Raw genomic sequence first — 27838 nt, forward strand, 5'->3', positions numbered from 1 at the left:
CATTTGAAAGGTAGGTGTATTTCTGTAATGTCAACTAAGCGGCGGGAACAACGAGCAAACATTTCCAGGAAATATTGCATATTTAAACGCACTCTAGCTCCAGCTTTCCTGAGAAGTAAGAACTAAGAAGCCAAACAGTTTCTTGCCTCCTCTCGAAGTGTCTCTGTATCACTCCTCAATGGCCAGAAATAAGGCAAGAATTTATTTTCAGTAATTCTTTTTGAATGATCGATTCCTACGTCCATGCATTTGATTTTTCCCCAGTTTACGCAGTCGCACTTATGTCCTGGTCATTCAGTAGTTTTTTTTTTTTTTTGGTGTTATTTGTTGTTTCTCTCTGTAGGAATCTAGTTCTATTAAGTGGAAAAGAGCAAAAAGTTCTGTTTAGTTTTTAATTTTCTTGTTTTTTTCTTTTTTTACTTTGCCGAGTTGGTCCATTTCTCGAACTTTTCTTTGGACTTCTACATGGATTGTTAGTTCATATGAACCTTGTGTACACTCTGATGATCAAAATGGTGAAAACTAATGCAAATATGTCAGGGAAAGTTAATATCTTCCTTGTGGAGGCATCTCGGTGTTAGGGTTGATGTTTCACGAACTCATTTCCTCTCTTTCAACAGGAAGCATTGCTTTTGCTTATTGATGTTAGTCCATCAATACACAATCTTCTTACAGAAGTCGAAAGAGTCTGTTCCATGCTCATAGAAAAGAAGGTACCTCTTCCAAGTTTAATTTCCTCTTTCCTTCCCTTAATTTTTGTTAGTTTTCTAGCTTTCGTTATTTTTATACTCTGAGTGTTTACACTTATCTTTATAACTGAATTTGAGTTTAATATATTCTCTTCACTATTTCCTGCGGCTTCTCATTGAGTGAGGATAAGATTTTTTTTTGACGGAGTGAGAATAAGATTTTCCCTCATTTTTATTTCTCTAAGAGCTAGTATTAATGGTTGAATCTTTATTAATTAAATAATTGAAGGTACATTGTTGTTATTTAGAACTTATGAATTATCATTTCACTGTACTGTGCAGCTAATTTACAGCAAAAGCGATGAGGTTGGAGTTATTCTATTTGGAACTGATGGTACCTTTTGATCTCTTCAGAAAGCTCGTGTTGACTTTGGTTTGATAAATAAGACAGCTTTGGTATCCTTGTCTTTTTGCATTTATAAAGTTGCAATGGAGTCAGACAGTAGCTTTATTAATTCACCATGTAAACTTTTTTAAATGATTATAAGTTTCTTTGTTTTCTTTTAAAATCTTTGTTCTCATACATTGCTAAACTGGAATTTGATTAATGTCTCCATGCAATAAAAGATTCTAAAATACCGTTTGATGAGGTTTCTCTGCTCAGAAAACCATTAGGATGACTTTGGCCTAGGTATCACTTAGGTGCCAAGCATGGGTTTGTACAGCATTACTACAATGTGCTGTAGAGATCTAAATGAGCAATATGGCAAGTTCTAAGCTGCTTATGATAGTTGATTACAACTTTAAATCCTAAAAGAGGAGTGAAGGGACGATCAAACTGGAAACCATTTATTATAGGATTTTGTTCTTCCTATTTATATTTATACTGGCAAACAGTAATATTTTCATTAAGAAAACTAATTTGTCAGCCTTAGTTCACTGTAACTTTCTTTTTTTTTTTTTTTAATTTATTTCATCCATATTGCAGTGGAAATTATTGTTTTCTTCTGTTTTCTTTTCTTTCTATATAAGTTTTTTGGAAAAAGGTAAAGTATGATTGTATTAATATAATAATAAGGTGTGGCCTATAAAAATATAATAATTAGGTGTATCCTATAAAAAATATAATAATATGGTGTATATAAAGCCCCTATGTATAATGAGATCCCGCACATTAGACTTCATAACAAGATAGATCATTGATTTTTTTTCTTACTTTATATCGTTGCTCTTTCTTCAGAAACATTGATGTTCTACTATATCAATTGATTCATTAAATTACTACTTATCTGATTCTTTTTCTTCTTGGAATCCTCAGAGACAAACAATGATCTGACAAAGGAAGTGGGTGGATATGAACATATTGTGGTTTTACAACAGATCAAAGTTGTTGATGAAGATACAATTGAAACTTTACAAAAGCTTCCCAGAGGAACTTCTCCTGGTGATTGTATCCACAGAATTGTAGGGTTGAATTACTATTCATTGTTTCTTTATACAAGAGACAATATACACTTACACATGCTACAAAACATTGCTACCCGCTACCCCCACTTGCACCTGAGCATGGAAATTGGTTGTTTCTACTACTTCTAGGAATCACAGGGGTACTTTGATGAATGATATCCAAAGTGGACCAATCTAGCAGAAGGGGATATCGAGTCCCAGTAATACATTGGGAGTCTCACCTTAATGACCATATATATTTGTAGAGAACCTGAAATGTTCTTTCATTGGTTTGGAAGCGACTAGAGAGAGAGAGAGAGAGAACATGACTAATAAGGAAAATATAACTTTCAAATTGGGCATGTTCCAGTAGCACTGGAAATAAATTTGTCATAGGGGGCTTATAACATGTTCATTTTAGATTAGAACTGTGGATTTTTCTTAGTTTGATAAGAAGAATGTTAATAACATGATATGCCAATACTATCTCGTGATTTGGCCTAGCATCACTAGCCACCCTTCATGATATTTACAAATACCATATGGGCCCAAACCCTAGAGTAGTTGTTTTCTGTTAGCTACCTGTTTTGCTAGCCCATCCATAAGAAAGTTGGCAGTCCTTGGTGTCCATTTTCAACAGATTATGAGCTCCTCCTTCAGTTACTTCATCTCCCTCAAGATACCTCTATAGACCCATAAAGCTGTATCAGATTTTTTCAGCCATCCCACTTTTGTTTGAGTCCCTTCTACTTCCAACTCCAAGTCGTGCCATTAGATGGAACTAGCAAGTCTTAACCTATGCAATTCAGCCTTTAGTTCAGCTCTAATTGAGCTTCCTTAACCAATTGGTATTGAGTTTAGAGCCATAATGTTACCTCCTTCATTTTTGAAAACTCCACTATCCTTGATAAACCAATTACAACTAGGAATGGCAATGGGGTGGATTCAAGGTGTGACCATATTCCATGTCCCCAACCTGACTTTTAAATTAATCCCCATCCTATAGCCCGATCTCTGTCGGGAAAAAATTTAGCCTCCACCCCCCGGTCTCTAATGAAGATGAGTTCCCCATTGGGGACTTAGATCCCTGAAATTTTTAATTAAAAGTTTGTTTTGGGAAAAAAGATTTATTTAAAATAAAGGAAAAAAAGTAAGATATAGTAGAAAACTTAGAACTATAACTTGATTTGATAATACAGAGAAAATAGTTTCTTGGAGAGAAGAGAAGAAGAGAACGGAAAAGCCAATAATGATCTGGCCACCCCACTCATTATCTTATATACTCACAAAATAAGATTACAATGACTAATATGTCCTTAATAGAGTGGCTGTTGGCTTGTTGCTAAAAACATAAAAACAATATAAACTAATGGGTCTTGGGCCCAATAACACTAACTAATGATGCTAAATAAAGAGAAACAAAAAATTGTTGAATATCTCAGCACTCCCCCTCAAGTTAGGAGTAGATGTCACACATTCCCAACTTGCGTAGATCATGTTCAACCTTATTTCTTGCAACTCCGTTGGTGAGTACATCAACAAGTTGTAAGTTAGATGAAATATATGGTAGGCACACTTCTCTAGATGTCACCCTTTCTCTTATGAAATGTCTGTCCACTTCTATATGCTTTGTTCTTTCATGTTGAGTTGGATCGTGGGCAATGTTAATTGCTGCTTGATTATCATAATACAATATTATAGGTTCCATTTCATCAACTTCAAGCTCTCATAGTAAGGACTTAACCTAGGAAAACTTTGAAACACAATGTTCCATAGCTCTATATTTAGCTTTTGCACTTGATCTAGCTACAATTGGTTGCATTTTACTCTTCCATGAAATTAGATTACCCCAACAAGAGTGCAAATTCCTAATGTAGATTTCTTGTTATCCAAGCACCCTACTCAATCAACACCTGTGTAAGCTTTCAACATCAAATGTCCATGGTCAGCAAACAATATCCCTCTGCCTGGGTGTCTTTCAAATAGGCAAGTATCATGTCAATGGCTTCCCAATGTGAACTCATGGGGCATGCCTGTACTGACTCACCACACTAACTGCATTGGAGATATCTGTGATCGTTAGATTAGAAATCGGACTTAACATGGATGAACCAGATCTAGTGGTTGGCTAAATTATAAAAAAATTTCTAACCCAACCCCAGGAACCAATTTCCCGGTAATTTGAAATCTGAATTTTCGGATCAATCTTGCACTGAAATGGACCAGATTTGAAATCCAAATTAAATGCTGATCTTACATAAAATGGGGTCCACAAAAGCAGCTCCTAGAGTGGTAGTTCATGCTCAGTATTAGACCTAGATTGCCTCTTGCTAAAGATGGCACATCAGTGTGTAAAGTTGATTCAGCAATATCAGACAACAAAAGCAATCCTTCCTCCCAATAGTCTAGGAGAGTTGTTTAGCTCTCATGTTTATAGTTGCTCTAAAAGAAGAGGTAGGATAATGGGGAGATGCACCAAAGCAACAGTAGTTTGGAGAATTTGGGAAGAAAGGATCTTAAGAATATTTGAAGACAAAAAAAGGAGTAAGTAAGCTGTGATAGAGGTTATAACCTTAAGGGTGGCACATTGGGTGAAAACTTTAAAGCTCTTTGTTGACTTTAAGGTTGAAGATTTCTTCAGCTTGTGGGGATTAATAAACTCTTCCTCTAGAGGACAAAAAATACATGAGGCCTGGTCACCTCCATGTGCTGGATGGAGGAAATTGAACTTTGATGGTAGTTGCATGGGCAATCCTGGACCATCAGGTATTTGTGTGGTAATTAGGGCAGAAAATGGAAACATTCTAGCCATGTATTCAGGTCTTGTTCAGCATGGAGATGTGTTGAGATCAGAACTGATGGCAACAGTGTATCGAGTAGAGAAAGCTAAAGAAATGGGGGTTGATAGGTTGATTATTGAAGGTGATTCAAAAATAGTTGTGGGTTGATTGAAAAAGAGGAAAGGAGTAAAATGGAAGTTAAGGAATGAGTTCAGGTGTTTCAAATAGATATCTAAAGACATGATGATCCAAATAAAGTGGATTAGGAGATCTGCAAACAGTATGGCTGATGGTTTAGCTAAATAAGGAATTTAGAGACAATCCATGTTGGGCTGTTTTGTAAATATTGGGATAGTTCTCATTGGGCTTGTTGTCTTTGCCCACAATAACTTGTTGTATATCTTCATTTTAAAATTAATGAATCAATTTTTGTGTTATTTGTAAAAAAACACAGTTTCAGCAAAACCGCCTCCAACCTCCTTGGATCGATCAAGCTGTGTGAACCTTGATGTGACTGATGTTTTTCTCCAAAAGCTCAGCTAAGAATTGAAGAGCATCAGCCCCTACACTGGCTGGTTCGAACTAGGGTTTTAGGGTGCAAGGGAAGAGAGAAAGAGTGCAAGAGAGTGGGGAGAATTGGGTGGTTCTCCCTCTCTCTCTCATCCCTTATATAAAGCACTCTCCTAATCCTATTAGGACCTGATCCAAATCTAATTTGGATCAAGACTCTTCCATGTTTAGATAAGCCTTATCTTCTTTAAAAAAAATGGGTGCTCCATACCATATTCGACCCATGTCACATGACAACTTTAACCACTTAATTAATCTTATTAATAATGGGCCTAAGGCCCAAGGCATTGCATGGCCACTTTAGGCCTGAATACCGTGTGGCATGGGATCCACAAAGGTCTCACATAAGTCCACAAAGGTTTAGCCCCACCCCTAGAAAGGGGCAGCCCAATTTCATTGCCTAAGGGCAATCAACCCCTGACCCAATCAGCTTGGGCTCAGTTTGGGTCCAACATTTGAACATAAATGATCAATTGATTCAGCCACCCTTTGAAGACCCAAGGATAAGGGACTTATGAAAGATCAAGCCCATTAGGTAATCATCCCTATAATGGTCTCTTGTCTTTAACCTCTTAGCCCATAATCATCAATACACTCTTTATAGGGATAGACCTCTTCCCTAACTACAAATTGTAATGTCACACTCTCTGCTTAGATGGATCTTGGGATTAAAATCTTTTGCAAGCATTTTTCATAAAATAATAATATAACATATAATTATATAAATACATTTTGCAAACCAGATTTCAAGTACAGTTGAAATCCATTGCTGACAGTTTATGTTTCCATTAGAGAGTTTGCAAACCTTGATATTCACTTTGTTTGATAAAGGGGCAAATCTTATCATTATGATCACCCACTTAGGTAATTTTCCAAATTGCTCCACATGCCTAGTTATTTGACCCTTAATGGATCTCACTAGTTGGTATATCAAAAGCAGTTCAGTCCAAGACCTAGTGCAATATTATAATCAAGTCCAGGGGTTAAGTGCAACTTTCCAATTTTGCCATCTGTCTCCATGGTCCAGGGCATAATTGAAAATTGGTCCAAGTTTAGTGTTTCTTCCAAACACTCACCTACTATGCTTGGGGTCTAACCCTAGTAGTTGAGACAAGTTGCTCCACCAATTTGGCAACGCATCAGTGTTAGCCTTGTCAAGATAAACTCTCCAAGGCTATCCAATGGCTAAGAACATTATGAACTAATATGAATCTCATAAGTGTCTAATTTAAGGAGTAATTCATGGAAACACCAATTCGAACATAAAACCATAATGTACTTATGTTATTCATTCATAAATGTTTATGTATATCAATATGATTGGAGCTAAGGGCATACACTGTCTAACAATCTGGTTGTGCCATGCACAAGTATAACAGTTGGCCCGCCAATCTTTGATACCTCCCAACATCCTTTATTACTAGCTCACCATCTGAAGCATTAGTTCTATGATTTTGGTCAATGGGTGTATTAATTGGTTTAACATTAAGTTTCCCCGTGTCTCGTAGTTTGTCCAACACATACTTCCTTTGGGAAATGAAGTTCCCAAATTTGAACCCTGCCACTTCAATGCCCAATCTCACTCAGGTCATTCCCTGTGACTACAATGATCCCCTTCTCTTCACAGACAAGGTAATGAAATGTATGATTAGTGCCATTAGACTGGGTTTGAGTGTATCCAAAACCAATCAATGCACTTCTAAACTAGTCAAACTAAGCTTTGGGTGATTGTTTCAATACATATAAGGACTTCTTTAATTTGCATGTTGATAGAATTCAGGTATAGTGTCCTTATAATTCTAGTTAATAATAAGAAGAATATGTAGAAATAGTAGGAAGAAGAGAAGAAAAGAGAAGAAAAGAGAAGATAAGAAGAGAAAATTGTTTTGGTCGAACTAGAGAGAAAAATCACCCTCTCTAGTCGGCCAAGCTTTATTTATACCTTTCTAAACAAATCAGAATTACTCTTACTTCCTCACTTAAGTGAGAGACACATTAGCAAACTTAAGATCTACTCATAATTACATTTAGCATATAACTTAAATGTAAAATGCCTATACTACCCCTCTATAGCCGAATCTAACACTCTCCCTCAAGTTGGTGAGTATATGTCATATTAGTCCCAGCTTGTTACATATGTAGTCCACTCTTCCCCGACTCAACCCTTTGGTAAACAGATCTGTCTATTGATTTCCTGTGTTCGCATATGTTGTACTTATCACTACATTAAGCATCTTCTCATGTACAAAGTGGCAATCAACTTTTATATGCTTTGTTCTTTCATGAAACACTAGATTAGAATAGATGTGAGCTACAACTTGATTATTACAATATAGCTTCATAGGAGTGTCAATCGAGTACCCCATTTTCTCTAGGAGATGCTTCAACCACACTAGTTCACTTGTTGTGTGTGCCGTGGCTCTATATTTAGCCTCTGCACTACTTCTTGCTACCATTGTTTGCTTCTTACTCTTCCATGTCACTAAGTTGCCACCAAGAAAAGTGCAATACCTTGTAGTGGACTTTTTGTCAGATATGGAACCGGCCTGATCAACATCCGTGTATCTCTCTATCTCTCGACTTCCTCCACTCTTATATAACAAACCACGACCTGGAGCTCCTTTCAAGTACCGTACAATCTTTAGAATCGCCTCCCAATCTAGAATTCGAGGAATTTGCATAAACTGACTCACTACACTAATTGTAAATGAGATATTGGGCCGAGTGATGGTTAGGTAATTCAGTTTACTTACCAACCTTCTTCACCTTCTAGGATCTTCAAATTCCTCACATGCATTACTACTTAACTTGACATTCGGTTCTATGAGTGTTTCAACTGGTTTGGCACTTAACAACCCTGTCTCCTCTAATAGATCAAGGACATTTTCCTCTGGAACAGATTAATACCATTCTTGGACCTCGCTACTTCTATCCTTAGGAAGTACATTAATTGCATTATTAAGGTACTTTAGTACTTTTTAGTATTAGGGGTAGTAGTAAGCAAACAGGATGTGGATGAAGGCCCTAGTGTCTTTTCAAATTCCAAGGCAAATAGCCGAACCAGTCTACGCTCAACTAGTTGACCAACTGAGATCAAATTTGTTGTAAGTTTAGGAACAAAGAAAGTTTTAGGTAGATGAAAATAAGAATTGACAGATGTAGTCAAAGACAAATCATTGCAACCAACATTATCCAATTTCTCTCCATTAACAGTAATAATATGTTTATTAAGAGATTTGGGTTTAACAGACTGACCAGTGTGTGCCCCTGTCATATGGTTAGAGGCCTTGGAATCAATGATCCATAAGTGACTAGGAGAGGAACAATAATAGGATGACTTACTTGAAAGAACGCCTGGCTGAAAATGCAGAGGAAATAGCTGAGGATACTAGTTGCCGCATTCTTTTGTAAGAGTTCCAGAGTTTTCATCCATTCCTGCTGAAGCTGTACTTCCTATATTTGCACCTTCAGTTGTTGTTTGGAAAGCCTTATATTGACTCTTCTTAGAACTTGAACCGTTCTCCTTTGCTGGCCGGGTAGGACATTCAAGAATAATATGCCCATGTTGTTTGCAGTGTACACAAATTTTTCTTCCGACTGTGTGAGATAAGATGTCCATATTCCTTGCATTCATAGCACTGTACACAGGACAAGTCTTTGGTCTTGGGTTTGTTCATCAGAAATGTTGTCTCTGTGTTCTAGAATCAGATTTCGACCTCAAGGTTGATTGAGTTATGAGTCTAGTTTCCTTCTTGAGAAACTCTCCCAAAATTGTGTCAAGTGTGGGAGGAGTGCCCCTACTGAGAATGTTGGACCTTACAATTTCATATTCAGGTCTCAGATGCATTAGAAAGTGCATGATCTTCCTCCTATCAAAGTGCTCTTTCAAATTTTTGATGCAACAAGCAGAGGTGCTTTCACCCATGTGAACTAATTCATATTCTGTCCACAAATTCACAAAGCCAACATAGTACTCCTGTATTTTCTTCTCACCCTGACTGTAAGAAAAAATCTGTCTCAATCTGATATTGACGAGAGATGTTGGACTATTGGTACACCTTTTCCATATAGGTGAACATCTCACTAGCAGTTTGATAACTTCCATTGGAATTGCAATCTCAGTTTCAACGGAGCCGAGAAACTAGGACACTACTTTGGCATTGTTGATCTTCCACTGTTTCAGCCCCTTGGAATCAAATTCATCAGGTTGTTTTGTGGAACCATCCACAAATCCCCATAGGCCATTTCCCTCAACATAGAACTGGAAATGGAATTTCCAGAAGGCATAGTTTGTCCCATTGGACTTTATTGGTAGAATATCCCTTTTCTCCATGGCCATTTCAGCAATGAATAAACAGAAAAACTAAGAAAGTAGAGTACTCGAAGGTCCAAATGAATCCAAAACTTGATGGAATATGTGTATCCAATCACAAAGTTTTCAACTCATAAAAGTCCAAAAAAGGTATGTTTTTTAGACTTTCGAACAAGAAGAAGGGCAAAACACCCTTCAAAAGGAATCTGAACCAGAACTAAAATATAGATCTATCTAGATCTGACCTGGGCGACTTCAGATCTGAAGTTTCAGTGTTTGGAGTAGCCGATTGAGAGAAAAAGAAGAAACCCTATTGCTGATGGTGATCTTCCAGAGAAAGAACAGCAGAGATGTGCTGATCAGTACAGCACCCTACGAGATCCAAAGTTGAATTAGGTGGGTTGATCTCACAGTCCTAAACAGATTTCAATCAAGAACAGGTTGAAAAACCCTCTCTGATACCATGTCAACTTAGTTCAAATCGGAGAAGAAAGCTAGGAATGAAAGGGTGTATTCTCTCTCGAATCACACACCCAGATATGATTAACTTATTTAAGAAAGAATACAAGGTTATGGAAAGGACAGTTGTGCCCTTATCTTACAAGAAAGAGTAAAACAAAAGATAGTGTACATAAGTTACAACATAAAAGAGTGGTCCCAAGAGCCAAAAAAGGAAAGAAGATGTAAGAGACCTAAATTAGTCTCTACAATTGGGAAGGCCTATGGTGTGGACAATGTTCTTTTGCCTATATTTTTCTCCATTTTTCACAACCATGTTTCTTTTTGGAATGTTTGGTAATTCTTTAAATTTTAGTAATTTAGTTTTAGATGGTCTACAAGATCATGAATGCGAAGCTTTCTTTGTGCTCTTTTAATTCTTACAGGGACATGTTTTTGGTCTTTGGTTTTGATTGGGTTACTAATCCGATTAGTTTTTTTGTTGTTCATCCTCCATGATTTTTGATCTTACTAATAATGTTTTTCTGGATGAATAAAATCTTATGAATTTTATTAATTTGGTAATGAAAAAGTGTTATAAGATAATTTCATGCATATACCCATCAAAAAAGAAAAAAGATAATTTATTTCATGCATCAAATGGATAATCCCTATGTTCCTTTTTTTTGCGCAGTTGCTTCCTTGCAATTCCTACTTAGTTTTGGCCTATTCCACCTAAAATAGGAGATTTTTGTTAGGAAGTGTCTCATGGGAAGGCTAACACTCTAGGTTTGTTACAAAAAGGAAGACCATTTTTTGTGCTTATCCCTAAATTGGTGCATTTTTTTGTAATCCAATGGAGAGAATTGCTGTCACTTGCTAATCTCATGTCTTTTTGCCATGGATATTTGGGAAGGGTTTTTTCGTTGTTTGGGTGCAGGTAGAATCTACCAACGGAGGTGCATGCTTTTTGACCCTTCTACCTTTCTTTGACCTTAGAGAATGGGAAGGATTATGTTGAGATGTGTAAGAACAACTGTGATTTGGACTCTTTTGGGAAGAAGGGAGTGCTAGAATCTTCTCAGAGAAGGTGCGGAGTAAAGAAGATGTAAGAGATTGTGTAATGGTTAGGGGGATACATTGGGTTAGAACTTTGGACTCATTTTCGTAATTTTCCTTGGATGATATTTGGAGAAATTGGGAGGTGTTGGCTATAAGTTCATCCAAAAAGGAAGAGCTAAATTAGTTTGGAAGCCTCCTGTTGATGATTTTGTGAAGCTAAACTTTGACTAGAGTCGTCAAGGTAACCTAGGCCCCTTTGGAACAGGAGGGCTGAGAGAGACAAAGAAGGAAATAACGTTGCTTCATTCTTGGGTTCAGTAGGAGAGGTGGTTTCCATTGGGGTCCAATTACTTCTTGCATTGCAAGGGATGCAGCTTGCAAACAAATTGAATTTGATAAATGCGAAGATTGAAAGGGGACTCTAAATTGGTGCCTTGGTGGTAGGCTAGTTGAAGGAACCAAAGTCTATAATTTGGTGCTTTAGGGATAAGATGAAGAAATTTAAATGGCTTACTAGAAATATGGATTTGAGGATTAATTGAGTTAGGAGATCGGCCTATGTGATGGTAGATGCTTTTAAGCAAGGGGTAAACAGGGATAAATTGTATTGGGCTCAATTGCAACTTGCATCTATTACTTTTTTGAATTTCAATTTAAAGAAAGACAATTTTTATATTTTGTTTCACAAGGTGTAAGGGGTTATATTTTTTTGTATTATGAATTGAGTATTATATGTTTGAGTAAAGGTAGAAGATAGAAATTAGAAGAGAAAACAAAACCTAGGGCTTGCCACCTAGATCAACAGCTTCTATATAATATGACTGTACAAGTACAATGACAAAAAGTATCCTTTATGAGTAAATACCATCATATGCCTAATGCCAGCGTTGTTAGACTCTCAGACTAAACTGGATGGTTAAAGTGCTAGAATTGAGAACTGACAGCCAAAATGGATTTTTGGTTGCCCAGTTGACTTGGTCAAATAACCCTATTTGCATGTGCTAATATGTATTACACCCTCTCATATTTATTGTGTTAAGCTTATTTTGATGTGAAATAGCTTTAAAAGACAATCCAGAACCATTTCCAAAATTTTTTAACTTTTTATATTTGAACAATTCAAGCTGTTGAACTGGATTGTTTAACCATTTGGTCTGTTACCAGTCACCAAAATGGTTCTCTGTCCAGTCTAAGTTTGACAACATTGCCTATGAAGTTATCAAGTCAGTGATTCAAAGCCAGTATTCTGTTCATTGTTTTCCTTCTGTACCTTGTTGGCACTGAGTTGCAGGATCCTTGACTTGTCTCTAGTTCTTGATGCTATTGTGGTAGGAATGGATATGCTGATAAAGAAGTTTGGACCAACAAACAAGGGAAAGAAACGCCTTTGCCTTCTGACGAGTGCCCAGTACCGCATTAAAGAGCCATATGAAGGAACAAAAGAAGATCAGATTGACATGATTGCTGCACAAATGAATGCTAATGGAATGAAACTGGAATGTATAATAGTTAGAGGAAAGCTAACTGGTGATGCAAATAGGAGGATAATGGATGAAAATGATCTCTTGTTGAATCGATTTTCAAAGAAATCATGTGCAAAAACAGCATATGTTGAGAGTCCAACTTCACTGTTAGGTGCTATAAGAACTCGAAATATATCTCCTGTTACAATATTCAGAGGTGATCTTGAACTAAGCCCACGAATGAAAATCAAGGTGAGATAACCTTTCCTGCCAATTAATTTCTGCATGCAATGTTATACCTACAAGATAATTTTTACCTTGTAAATATAACTGTTTCTCTCTGCTTTTTTTGATAAAATGTTCAACTCTATTATTCTATCTAATTACTTCACAGAGGCTAAGTTGGGCATTGCTCTACTAGAGGAGTAATAGTCTGTCCATCGTTTTCATCTGATGTTTCATGGAAGCTCTACTGTTTGTGATGATCTCTCTCTCTCTCTCTCTTGCATGTCGGCATGTGCGCACGTGCGCACTCACACACACACAAACACACTATATGTATGCATATATGCATATATGTATGGATGGATAGACGTATGATGCATGTATACATGCATACCTACATTACTCTGCTGAAGATTCTTGGGTCATTTAGAGTTTTCTAAACAACTTGGCTAGCAAAGATTTCCCCATATATATGTGTTTTTGATTGTGCGCCTCCTATCTTTCTATTTACATATAAATATTTATGTATTTTTATAGACCCAAAAAATTGAGGATGACTAATATGATTTAGAATCCCAGCATTGGCGGCTAGGAGGCTAGGAAAAGTCATGAGAGATTTCTTGTGGGGGCTTGTTGAATCCAAGAGGGATCACATAGTTAAGTGGGAAATAGTGTGCAAAAGAAAAAGAGCAAGGTGGGCTTGGGTTGGGCAACGTTAGGGTGGAGATTTCTGTCTGATTTGGATAATGCATTCTAATGGATGGTGGTTAGCATCCATTTCTGGTTTGTTCCCTTTCTTTTGGTGACATTATCAGGTTTGATATTTGTTCTGGGAATGTACTAAGTTTTGGGAAGATGTCTGGTGCAGGGATATTTGAAAAATATTTTTCTTTAACCATTCTTATCCTCAAACCTTGTGATTGCATGGATTTGACTTCAAGAAAGGGCTACAGGGGATTTTGAAACCCCCTTGACATTGGACCCGCTTATTTCACTTGAGGGTATTTTTATAGACTTTTCAAAATTTGATAGTAGAGTTTTGGCTTCTAATCCCTTGGGGGTATTTCACTTGTTCTTCATAGGGGATTAACAGGTTGTCATTGGATGGATGCTGTCTATCAGATTCATGGTTATGTTTTCATGCATTAAGAGAGGCTGGATCCTTGGCATCTAATATGAACACCTCATTCAGATGGGTGCTAAGATCAGTTAACTCTACCACTGGTTCCTTAGCATGAGAACAGGCAAATAGAGAAGATTTTGTATTGGGTGTCCTCATGGGGCCTGGGGGGGGGTGGGCACAAGATAATTTTAATATCTTTTGGATTCATTTCTTTTTCCTTTTTTTCATTAATTCCTGGCCTCTCATAAGTCTGTTTTGATCCAGCTTAATTTAAGCTAATTCTTTCTATTTTCTGATTTTTACTACATTAATAAAATTCTTATTGATCTGCTATGATAAAAAAATGAAATCTTTTGATTTCCATTACCACAATTATGTGTGAATTAAACATCTTATCAGTCTATCTTACAAGTTGGATTTTGAGAGCAAGGTGTCTTGGTTCATTTAATGTAACTTTGCTTATGATTCAGGTCTGGGTGTATAAGAAGACAAGTGAGGAGAGGTTCCCCAGGCTAAAGAAGTATTCTGATAAAGCACCTCCAACTGATAGATTTGCAACTCATGAAGTGAAGGTAGATTATGAATATAGAAGGGTTGATGATCCTAGTAAAGTTGTACCCCCAGAGCAAAGGATTAAGGGTTATCGCTATGGACCTCAAGTTATTCCTATTTCATCTGCAGAATGGGATGCAGTCAAATTCAAACCAGAAAGGAGTGTTAAGTTGTTAGGATTTACAGATTCTTCAAACATATTGCGGTAAGTCTAGTTTTTTTTTTTTAAATTTGGTTTCATATAATTTTGTTTCTCATACTGATTACAATGGCTAGTGCAAGCCATTGCCATTTTTAATCTTTTTTACTTATGAACTATTAGCTTCTCTATCCTCTAATTCTGTTTGATTTTTGTAAAGAGACTGGGCCGAATGGGCCCTAACAGCCTCTTATGTGATATCTTTGTTTTTTATTTTTTATTTTATGTTGATGGGCCTCTCTTAATGGGCCTGTTATTTATTCATGTTTTATTTTCTTTATGTAATTGCCAAGCTGGCCGCCCACTTAAGGGCATACTTGTCATCATTATTTTTTTGGAAATTAATAAATAGGGTTAGGATTGAAGGGTGGATGATTCAACTCCTTCTCTTACCTCTTCTATTCGACATACACATCTCTTGCACCATTATTCAGCTCTTATTTGTTCTGTTTCTCACTGTTTAAATTCTGATATTAGAGGACTGATTTACATCTTGGTATCAGAGCGGGTTCAATTCCTCTTTCTTCTTTTTCTTCGTTCCTGTACACTCTAAAATCAAGAGAGTGTATGGAGAGATAGGTTCTCAATAGTTAGAGAATCACTTGCCTAGTTGGTAGAAGGGTTTGGAGAGTTTAGTTCTGTCCAGATTTTGCCAAGAAGTGATGCTGTTTTGTTGCTACCCAAAACCCTAGTCGGTTGGAGATTTTCAAGTTACCAGGAAAGGTGAAGCTTGGGTGTGGCGCTCTATGCTTGGAAGGTGTCTGGTGATTGCTAGAGGAGGGCGGTTCAGGTTTGGAAGAGTTTGGGTTATTCTGGTAGGTGCGGCAGTGTCTTCTCTCTCCCGTCCATCTACTAGATGGAGCAAAACCCTAGGTTTTCAAGCACCGAAGTTCTGGTTTGACTTCAAGTAAGTTTACATAGTCAAAATTTGTTGTTCTTTGATTTTCGTTTGATTAATGGAGACATACGGAAGTGAGTTCAAGAAGGTGCCAGCTTTTGGACCTGCCCCAGTAGATTCCGTTTTGACGGGTGTGACCACAATTAAGCTAGATGGGACGAACTATCTTGCTTGGGCACAATCTATAAAAATTTATGTTTGTAGTAGAGGAAAACTCGGGTATCTTATAGGCAGTAAAGTGAAACCCGAAGAAACAAATCCTGAATTTGAGAGATGGATGCAAGAGAACTATACCGTTATAGGATGGTTAGTTAACTCTATGCAACCTCATATAAGCCAACACTATCTCTGGATGTCTACTGCTAAGGAGATATGGGACAATGTAACTGAGACTTATTCACAGAAACTGAATGTTGTCCGAGCATATAAATTGAAAAGTGATGTGAAAAACCTGAGACAGGGGGAGAAGAGTGTAGCAATCTACTACTCTATGCTAAAATCCCTATGGCAGGAAATTGATGTTATGGAAACTGTGGTATGGGAGAGTAAAAAGGATGCTGAAATGTACAGAAAACTGGTGGAGAGAAATAGGGTGTTCGAGTTTCTCACTAGACTCAACCCTGAGTTTGATATTATCAAACATAATATTTTGGCCAGAGATGAGGTTACCCTATCACAGGCATATGCGATGATAAGTAGTGAGGATAGTAGACGACAGGTTCAGTTGCAGAATCCACCTACAGAACACCTTGCACATGCGGGAATGAAATCTAAGGGGCCTACTGAAAAAGGGGAGCAGGTGTGTGAATATTGCAAGAAACCATGACATACCAAGGATACCTACTGGAAACTTCATCCTGGACTACTCCTTGAGAGGTTCAAGAACAATCCTAAGAAGGGCAGTCAAGTGGGAAAACCCAAGACTGCTAATGCTGCTACAGTACCTGAAGGGGTAGTAAGGAGAGTGAGGAAAAATCAACCTTTGAGCAGTTGGTCGCAATGAAATTAGACTTTGAGAAGTATGGAAGACTCCTAAATCACTTGGAAGCTACAGTTTCTTCTGCCCACCCGTCCAACAGTGCATCCTCTTCATCAGCTTTTGCTCACTCAGGTACATATGCCTCAGCACATCATGCTTCAGTCTCAGGTAATCATAATATCCATTGGATTATAGATTCCGGTGCATCAGACCATATGACCAACCTATCTAACATTTTTTGTTCATATCATCTCCTCTCTGGGAAAGAGAAAATATCCCTCGCCGATGGGTCACTTGCTCCTATCTCTGGTAAAGGAGATATAAAGACCTCTGACACCCTGTTCCTATCTTCTGTTCTCCATGTTCCTAAGCTTAACACAAACCTTTTATCTGTTAGTAGCTTAACAAAGTCCATGAACTGCAACATAACCTTCTTTCCCACTCATTGTGTTTTCCAGGACTTGCAGTCTCAAAGGACGATTGGGAGTGGCCATGAGGCGAACAGGATATACCTGCTAGACACACCAGATCAAGCCTTTGGACCACCTCATGGAGTTGCTTTCGAGTTAGTTGTGTCAGAGTCTATTAATTTTGTTATGTCATTTTCGGTTCGGTCATTTGTCTTTTTCTGCTTTAAGTCATTTGTTCCCAGATATGTTTAAAGGAGTGTCCTTATCTAGTCTTCATTGTGAGTCATGTGAGATAGCAAACCATTGTAGACATTCCTATTCAATCAGTAATAAAAGATCCCTTTCTCCTTTCCATATTGTTCACTCTGATGTGTGGAGGCCATATCACATGCCAACCATGGGGGGCTACAGGTATTTTATCATTTTTATTGATGACTATTCTCGTTATACTTGGATTTACCTCATGAAATCCTGGGATGAAGTACCCACTATTGTGAAAAATTTTCATGAACTCATCCTCACCCAATTTAATACTCGTATCAAAATATTCCGTTCTGACAATGCTAAGGAGTATTTTGAGAGAACCCTTTCTACCTACCTTGAAACCTTTGGGGTGGGGTTATTCATCAGAGTTCTTGTTCCTACACTCCACAACAAAACGGGGTGGCGGAAAGAAAGAACAGACATGTGGTTGAGGTTGCCAGATCCCTTTTGTTTGCATCCCATGTGCCTATACGTTTCTGGGGAGATGCTATTCATACTGCTACCTACCTAATCAACCGTATGCCCTCTAGGGTCCTTGGCTTTAAAATCCCCTTTAGTCTTCTCTTCCCGGATGAGGATATCTTTTCTCTCCCTCTTTGTATATTTGGGTGTACTTGTTATGTGCATATTCATAGTCACCAAAGGCATAAATTTGAACCTAAGGCTCATAAGTGTGTGTTTCTGGGATATGCCTCTACACAAAAGGGTTATTGTTGTTTTGATCCAGTTCGTGGCACCCGCTTTGCATCTCGGGATGTCACCTTTGCAGAGTTGACTCCTTTCTTTAGTATTCCTCCTGAGGGGGAGAAATCTGATGAACCTTTTGCCGTGTCTCCTGCTGTTCTTCTTCCCATCCCTTGTGAGTCTGACCATGGGGTGTCCACCTCTTCCACTGGACCCACCCCTAATACCCCTGCTCCTCCTCTCCAAACGTGTTACCAAAGGCAGCGATTCAGACATATGCAGGTTGTTTCCACTCCTTCAGAAGAGCATCTTGCCACTCCCATAGTTCCTGAGCAAACAGGTCAGCCCTCTGTCGACTCACCTTTGGCCGTCTCAGATCTTGACCTTTCTATTGCTCTACGCAAGGGCAAGCGGAAGTGTACAACCCATTGCATCTCCAAGCATTTATCTTATAGCCTTCTCTCTTTCTACCACTCCTTTCTTGCTTCTGTCTCTTCCCATGTGATACCCAGGTCTGTACCAGAAGCATTATCTCAACCTGAATGGAGGGATGCTGTGATGACTGAACTTGAAGCATTACATAAGAACCATACTTGGGATATTGTGGACTTGCCGGAAGGGAAGGAACCAGTGGGGTGTAAATGGGTGTTTACCATTAAATATCACTTTGATGGCTCGGTTGAAAGGTATAAGGCTAGGTTGATTGCCAAGGGTTACACCCAAATGTACGACATTGACTATCTTGAGACCTTTGCCCAGGTAGCTAAGATGACTTCAGTTAGGGTTTTGCTTTTTCTAGCGGCTACCTTTGATTGACCCCTACACCAGTTTGATGTTAAAAATGCTTTCTTGAATGGAGATCTACATGAAGAAGTCTATATGTCTCTACCTCCAGGGGTGTATGGGAAAGAGATGAAAGGCAAGGTGTACAAATTACACAAATCCATTTATGGTCTCAAACAATCTCCTCGGGCTTGGTTTGAGAGATTTCAGGCTTCTCTTGTCTCCTTTGGATATACTCAAACACAATATGATCATACATTGTTCTTGAAGAGAAATAACACTTTGGTGACCTTCTTGATTGTTTATGTTGATGATATTGTGGTCATGGGTAATGACAGTGAAGAGGCCAAGAAACTAAAAGGGTTCCTCAATTTTGAATTTGAAATCAAAGACTTAGGAGACCTTCGGTATTTCTTGGGCATTGAAGTTGCTCGGTCTAAGGAGGGTATTTTCAAATCTCAGCGCAAATATGTCCTTAATCTTCTTGCTGAAACTGGTAAACTTGGAGTTAAACCCATCTCCACTCCCATTGGTCCTAATCATAAACTTTCTGCCACAGATGGTGAACCTTTGTTTGATAAGGGAGTGTTTTAGAGACTGCTTGGGAAGTTTTTGTATTTTTGCATGACTCGGCTAGATATTTCCTATGTAGTAAGTGTTATTAGTCAGTTTATGCATTCGCCTAGAGATACTCATCTTGTTGTTGCGGAAAGGGTCCTGTGCTACTTGAAAGGTACTCCAGGGAAAGATATTCTATTTGCTAAGCATGGTCACATGAAGCTGGAGGCCTTTACTGATGCAGATTGGGCAGGATGTGTGGATGATAGGAGGTCCACCTCAGGTTATTGTGCTCTGGTGGCAGGAAATATTGTGTCTTGGAGAAGTAAGAAACAATCAGTGGTTGCTAGATCCTCAGCTGAAGCAGAATACAGGGCTATGGCTCATGATATATCAGAACTACTATGGCTACGATCTCTCCTAGAGGAATTGGGGGCGGACTATGAGAAACCAATGATGCTCTATTGCGACAATCAAGTTGCTATCAACATTGCACATAATCCTGTTCAACATGACAGAACTAAGCACATTGAGGTTGATAGGCATTTCATAAAGGAAAGAGTCTCTTAAGGGGAAGTTTGTTTGCCATTTATTACATCAGAAGAGCAATTGCTAGATGTCTTGACCAAGGGAGTTCCAAAAGGGAAGCTGACACATTATATAAGCAAGCTGGGCATGATTGACATCTATGCTCAGCTTGAGGGGGAGTGTAAAGAGACTGGGTCGAATGGGCCCTAATAGCCTCTTATGTGATATCTTTGTTTTTTATTTTTTATTTTATGTTGATGGGCCTCTCTTAATGGGCCTGTTATTTATTCATGTTTTATTTTCTTTATGTAATTGCCAAGCTGGCCGCCCACTTAAGGGCATACTTGTCATCATTATTTTTTTAGAAATTAATAAATAGGGTTAGGGTAGAAGGGTGGATGATTCAACTCCTTCTCTTACCTCTTCTATTCGACATACACATCTCTTGCACCATTATTCAGCTCTTATTTGTTCTGTTTTTCACTGTTTTAAATCTGATATTGGAGGACTGATTTACATCTATTTTTATATATAACCTCAAAGACACTATTATATGAGAGATGTGAACATCTTCATGGCTGAACCGGGCAATACAAGGGCCATTCTTGCAGTTTCTGCCCTTGCAAGAGCAATGCGGGATATGAATAAGGTGGCAATTTTGCGCTGTGTTTGGAGGCAAGGACAGGGGAATGTTGTTGTGGGGGTCTTGACACCTAATGTATCCCACCAGGATAATATTGTAAGTTCTATTATCCGGTTCCTGTGCATGCTTTACTTCACCTTTTTAATACATATATAATTATATGTATGTGTATACACTACAAGAATCTCTTTCCTTTTCTGGCTTTAGTTACTTTTTTGATTCAGCAAGGTTGTTTACTTTGTTGAGCAGCCGGATTCATTTTACTTCAATGTACTTCCTTTTGCTGAAGATATCAGAGAGTTTCAGTTTCCCTCCTTCAAATATCTGCCTTCATCATGCCAGCCAAATGCTCAGCAGCAAAAGGCAGCAGACAATTTGGTCAAGATGCTTGACCTTGGATCACCAGGAAAAGAAGTGCTGCCACCTGACTTGACACCTAATCCCATCTTGGAGGTTCTTAATTTGCAATTCTTTCTTGAAAATACCACAAGATTATACATTTTTCATTTGTGTTGCATATATTTGACTGATTCATTTATTAGTTTAAGTACTTATTTTACTAGTTGATTTGTTGCTTATACATTTTTGAAAGTGCAACTGATATTTAAAATCACAATATGCCTTTAAATAAAGTTATAAAGGTGAATTTACCACAACTGCATTGTCTAATGGTAACATGATTAGGACGTCTGATGTGTTTGATACATATTCTCTATTTCTATGCGTTTTCAATATGTGCTTATCTTTCTTTTCCTATTAATAATAAGAGCATTTACATACCTCATTTAGTATACTGAATATATCGTGTGATGCACAAAATTCTGGTATTTTGAGATAAAAGCCATTATGGGTCCCCACCTCACACCCACAGGGATCCATAAATTTTATTTATTTATTTATTTACTTTGATGTGTGTGTTGAATGGATTTGGAAATATTTAAGTACAAAAGTTGGTCCACTAAAGAATAGATCTCTGTAATGCCTCACAATGCATGCTTGGACTTGTAAATTATGAGACTGATAAAGTAATGAGAAAATAGTAAAAGAAAGGAAGAAGAAAGCTGTAGAGAAGAGAGAAAACAGAGGAAGGGGACATATGGAAGCCATACTTCATCAGATGCCACTCTCTTTCTAATAAAATGTCTATCCACTTCTATGTGCTTCACCCTATTGTGCTGTATTGGGTTGTGGGTTATGTTGATAGCAGCCTAATTGTCACAATATATTCTTAATGGCTGCTCAATGCCAACACCAAGCTCTCCAAGTCTTAATGGGCATATTAAATGTGGTCCCAACTCATTACATGACTATTAACGAGCCAAGCCCACTAATCCAACAAATAAACATAAGCATAACAGTCCACTAGTGGGGACCCGTGCGATGCACGGGATTTATTAAGCGAAAGCTAAATAATAGAAAGGGTTATTTACTAAAATACCCCTTATAGTTTCATGGATTTACTAAAATCTATCCTATAGTTGGCATTTTACTAAAACACCATTTATAATTTGCAATGGATTTAATCAATCTTCCATTAGATGATAGTGTCGACCCTAATGTTCATTTAAATAAATTTAATCAAAAGAAAATAAAGTTAAAAATACCATTTTTTGCCCTTAATAAGACACGGGCAACTACTCTATTGGCTATATTTGGCCATTTTTTTCTATACAAAAATAGTGTTAAGTGTATTTTTGGAATAAAAAATCACGGGCCTAATGGAAAAACAAACACTCCTTAATGAAAGGTTGATTAAGTAAATAAGTGTTAAAATATATGAGATGTTTTAGTAAAATGAAAAGGTAGGTTTAAGTAAATATGTAAAACTATATGGTGTGTTCTAGTAAATGACCCTAATAAAAACACATAAAAATATACAGTTGTTTTATATTTTCAACTTTTTAAATAATTAATAATTATTCATATTTTATATACTACTTTTAATATTTTTTTATAATACAAAAATAGCAATAATTAATTTTAGTTAGGTTTATTCATCAAACTGATGAAACCAACCAACCCGGTCAACTCGACTCGAGTTGGTAGGTTCTCTAGTATTTTAGGTCGGCTTTGGTTAAAAAATTTGCCAATTCGACCAAGTTGCATCAGTTTCACTTTGGCCATTTGTAAACTGATCAAAATCGAACAATCTTACCATGGATATATTAATATTTTATATTTTAAATATATTTTTTAACATGGAAAGTGGGAAATTTCCCATATTTTTCAGTCTAAAATGTTTTAAAATTAATAATTGCACTATATTTTTAAAAATTAAATTAAATTTTTAAGTTTAAATCTTTTGAACCGACTGACAAAACAAAAAAATAGACCCAAACCGATACCATTTGAGTGGGTCAGTTTTCACAAAAGGTCAGTTGGTTTCAGCTGACCAACTCCCCAACCTGACCAAGTCAATTTGGTTTGCCAAATATCCTATAACCGAACTAAACCAACTTATGAACACTCATAATTTTAGTTAAATTAATAGTCTCATATCTGCTAAATAGCAGTAGTTTAATCTCCAATAATTATTGAAAATTTATAATGAAAATACACAATTATTGAAAATATATTGATAATGAAAAAATACAATAATTACAAAAATACAATAAGTACTAAAAGTATATTAACTTAGTCAATAAATAGTATAATCTTAAATAATAGTTTAATATCTAATAAATATTATCAATAAGTTATAACAAAAATGCAATAAATTAAATTTAAAAATTTCAAAAATAGTAGTTTAATCTCCAATAATTATTGAAAGTTTTCTGTTAAATAACAAAACAAAATAACTTTATACATATTCATTGAAAATACATTTATCACAAAAAAACAATAAATAATTACTGAAATACAATAAATATTAATTTTAGTATATATAATTATATAATATATACATATTAAGAGTTTAAAATTATTATTCATAAATATTAATCTTTTTGAAAGTTATTTTTTTCGAATTATTACTTGATATAAGTGAAATTAGTCACTTACAATATTATGTAAAAATATTAAATTATTATTATTTTCAATATTATGTTATAATTATTTTTCTACTTTTCAGATTTTTTTTTTAATTTATTACATAATTTCTTTATTTTAGCTATTCAAAATCTAGTTATGTTAAATATTTTTTATTTAAAATATTTTGTTATTTAAATACTTAAATAATATGTAAAATATTAATTATCTATCGAATTTAATTATCGATAAAATCCCAATTTATACTATTATTACGTGATTTCATTGTTAATTTTGTATTATATTAAATTATTATTAATTTCAATATTATGCTATAATTATTTTTCGTGATATATTTTGTAAAAATATAAAATTATTTTTTTTGTGTTTTTAATAAATATTTTAAAGTTATTATTTAATTTTGTTAGAATATTTAAATAATTCTTAAAATTTTTAATCGAAACTTTCTTTAGTTAGATATAGATAAAAAGTAGGGGAGAGGATAAATAGGAATTAGAGATAATTTAGGAGAAAAACTTTGTACTAAATTAGAGATAATTTAGAAGATAAATAGGAATTAGTGATAATTCTGGAGAAAGTGGGGGAGGTAGTTTAGGATAAATTTTAGGAGAAGAAATTATTTATTGGGAAAGTGCATCTCATTGGTTATTTCAAAAATGACATGGAATAAAAAAAACAAAATATTCAAAAAAAGGAGAAAATTTCTTGACTGCTTTGTTTTAATATATATATATATATATATCATCAATGTTTGGAAATGTTTAGACTCACCTTTCTATGCAATTTACCGTTGTCCTTGGTGTTTATGCTTTTCCCATTCCTTTTCTTATGGTCTTGTGGTATATAGCTATACTTAAGCAACTAAATGTCAGCTGCAAGAGAAAAAATGGTATCGAATATGCATATCTATCTGCTGGTTCTGAGCAGAGATTTATGATAGCTGCTTATCTCTCTTCTTTCTGTTTTCAAACTTATCTTGCTGTTTGTATATTCTTTCAGCGTTTCTATTGCTTCCTTGAATTGAAATCAAAGCAGCCAGATGCAACTGTACCTCTACTTCACAACACTCTTAAGCTGATAACTGAACCTGATCCAGAACTTCTTTCTCAGAACAAATCTTTCATAGATGAATTCTCTAAGCAGTTTGAGCTTATGGAGAACATAAAGGTCATTTTATTCCAAGAGTGACTTGAGAAAACAAATTGTTTATATTTGGTGAATATTTATGCTAATTTATTTTGTGGATGTTTCTTGCAGATAAAGAAGTCATCTAGAAGATTGTGGAGAGAAAAACCATCGGGATCAAATGAGGGAGAGGGTGCTGGAGATGTTTCCGATGCCCGGGCAGTTGAGAGTGCTAAAAATGAGTCTGCTGTGAAGGTTGACAAAATTGGGGATTTGACTCCTGTCCAAGATTTTGAAGCCATGATGTCACGTAGAGATAGTACTGAGTGGGTTAACAAAGCAATTAAAGATATGAAAAATATAATTTTTGACCTAGTAGAAAATTCCTATGAAGGGGATACCTATCAGAAGGCAGTGGAATGTTTAATTGCTTTTCGCAAGGGTTGCATCCTTGAACAGGTACTCCATTGTCTCTATTTCCTCCCATTCATCTGACCTTTTTATCTGTTTATAATTCTAATTAATAATATTTTTTTATGATCTCATGCGCCTATTCTTGGTGCTTTGCCAAGTTTAGATTTTGTCCTTTTAGTTCAATTAGAAAAATAACATTAGATTTCAGTGGTAGTTCCTGTTATTTTTCCTTTCTGAGCCTGCTCTATGTATAATATATTCTCTAATATAATGACACTGGAAATTCAGTTTTTCAAAATGGCAATGCCTTCTCTTTTCCTTGTTTTGTTTTCAGCTTACCAGTTTCCGATAGTAGCTGCAAGAAGATAGATATTTCCAATTATATTATCGTTAATCAAAGGGATTCTGGTTATTTTCTTAAAAGAGGGAAAAGAAATATTACATTTGAGAGTTGAGAATTACTTGTCTTACAGACTCACAGTATTTCTCTCTCTCTCTTCTCCCTTTTTTTTCTTTTTCTTCAGGGGAAGGGGTTAAAACAACAATATTTATAGAGTAAAGACGATCAAAATGTCCACATGAATCGTTTGGTGGGTTCAAAATTAGCAAATCTTCAGAATAGATATTGGGTCCATATCTGGTAGAAGTTGCTGTTTCATATCTCTTAAGGTATCATATTAATACAAGATGCAGTTTATTACTTGTGTAGATTTTGTGATGGTGAATGTGACATCCAGTCGTATCACTTGATTTCTCTTTCCTTGTTTTCTAAACACGCATGATGTGTTGAGATTTTGAGTTTGAAGAAAGTGGTTATTTAGCTCTTATTTCAATCAGAAGAACGTTATGAAGCATAAAGAAAAAGCTGTGGCTCTGGTTCATCCTTTTTTTTTTTCTGATATATTGGTTATTGCATTGGAAGGATTAGGAATTTATCTTTAGTTTTTATAATATTTTTGGCTCTGCATTTTTTCATTCCACTGTCTGCCATGGTTTCATCCACAATTTTACGTCTCTCACCATATTACCTATACAAATAACAGAATCCAAAAAGAACTTGCATAGAAAACTAACCTAGAATTAATTCAAAATAGAAACTCACTCAAACAGACCTATAGAGACCTAAAGAAACCCAATTAAACATAACCCGTGAGTGAATAGAACTCAAATGTATTGGGGTTTTAATCCCCAAGGGGATGAGGGACTTGGAAGACTGGATTGTGGTGGTTAGCCATGGCTAACTTCCTTTTAGCCTTTTAGGGGTCTAGGAACACCAATGCTGTATATCATTCCTTTGTACATATCTTAATAGATCTTTTAACAGTTACTGATCCGAAAAGGGAAAAAAAGATCCATGAGCCTTTGACCCATGAGTACATGAGTAGGCGAAGACTACATGATGTGGCACAAATTACACTCTCCATCACCCATGAATTTTTACTGTTGAAGATGGTAGTATGCTATCTCTTTTTGGTGTTACATTTGGATTGGTAAAACTTATGCTTACAAGCATTTGTAGTTGTTCACTGAGAAAAAAGTCCAGTGATTACAAGCAGTTGTAGTTGTTCATGGATGCCTAACTGCTGTTATGTTGCCACATTAATACTATGCAAATGTGTGGTTATGGAAATGCTATCTCATAATCACCATATTTCTAGAAATGTCTAAATAGGTTTTGTTCAGCAATCATGCTTTTCGATTCATGTCTATAAAATTATAGGAAGATGCCTTTCTTTTGTCCTGAATTTATATCTCAAAACTTACCAAAAAAAAAAATTACTGTCTTAAAAGAATGATACCACTTAATAGAGTGTTTCCATTGTGATTTTTCTTGATTCAATCATGATATGTCTTGCAATCCATGTATTTGTACATAGAAATAATAATGTTATCAGGGTTCCAGATATGCATCTAGCTATTTGTTAGCTATTGTGTAAATAGAAAGGTGCTCCTCATATTGGCTAGAAAGGATCTTCACACTGAAATTAAGGGATCATCTAACCTTTTTGTTGGTCCATCTCCATTTCAACTTTGAGTTTACATTTTCGTAAGTGGGTCAATCCCATCTTCATGTTTTCCAATGTCATATCCGTGTAGCTGAACAAATGAAATCATATCACTGGTCTCTGTTTTAATAGTCATTGTATGCAGGAGCCAAAGCAGTTCAACGACTTTCTACGTCATCTTTGTAAATTCTGCCGGAAGAAAGACCTGAGCAGTTTTTGTGAATTCCTTACATCCAAACAAATTACGTTGATAACCAAAACAGAAGCTGTAGACAGGTTTGCTCTGCTCTGTTTCATCTTTTCTTTTATCTGCTTGGGTTGGTATACCAGGTTCCAGCCCCTAATTATTCTCATTCATTTGTTAGTTATTACAGAGAAGTTGACTTTCATTATTTTCTGTATTTGCACTTGTACAGTGATGCAACGGAAGAGGAGGCCAGGAGTTTTCTGGTTAAAAGTGAGCCAACATTTCTGTAAAGAACCAGGTGTACCGTGGAATTGCTTCTCTATTGATATAGAGTGCACTGATATCAATTTAAGGCTCCTTTTGTGATATATATATATATATATATATATATATATATATAGATGTATCCTCATTTTGCATCCAATCTCTGCCAAAAAATAGTTACTCTTTTCGTTGTTGGAAAGAAGTTTTAGTAATTGGGTAAACTAGGGAAGTTCGGCGGACAACCTGAC

General features: G+C 36.2%; 1 protein-coding gene across 2 annotated transcripts; it reads left to right on the plus strand.

The window, feature by feature from the left end:
• The first annotated feature begins 10 nt into the window (after positions 1 to 10).
• Positions 11 to 27814, plus strand: KU80 (Ku80 family protein). Of its 2 annotated transcripts, XM_088962092.1 has the most exons (12): positions 11 to 193; positions 621 to 713; positions 1032 to 1083; positions 2008 to 2139; positions 12609 to 13012; positions 14579 to 14865; positions 20507 to 20702; positions 20856 to 21059; positions 24594 to 24761; positions 24852 to 25178; positions 27285 to 27415; positions 27556 to 27814. In XM_088962092.1, the coding sequence occupies exons 1-12, from the start codon at positions 179 to 181 to the stop codon at positions 27614 to 27616; spliced, it is 2070 nt and encodes a 689-aa protein (XP_088818218.1). In that variant the 5' UTR covers positions 11 to 178; the 3' UTR covers positions 27617 to 27814. The 2 variants fall into 2 exon arrangements, with proteins under 2 accessions (XP_088818218.1, XP_088818219.1); XM_088962093.1 differs by lacking the exons at positions 11 to 193; positions 621 to 713; positions 2008 to 2139 and having other exon boundaries at positions 1051 to 1145.
• The last annotated feature ends 24 nt before the right edge of the window (positions 27815 to 27838 follow it).

The sequence above is a fragment of the Nelumbo lutea genome, chromosome 1 (genome assembly GCF_056320005.1).
Source record: "Nelumbo lutea isolate HS-2025 chromosome 1, American lotus-T2T, whole genome shotgun sequence".
Classification (NCBI taxonomy): Eukaryota; Viridiplantae; Streptophyta; class Magnoliopsida; order Proteales; family Nelumbonaceae; genus Nelumbo; species Nelumbo lutea.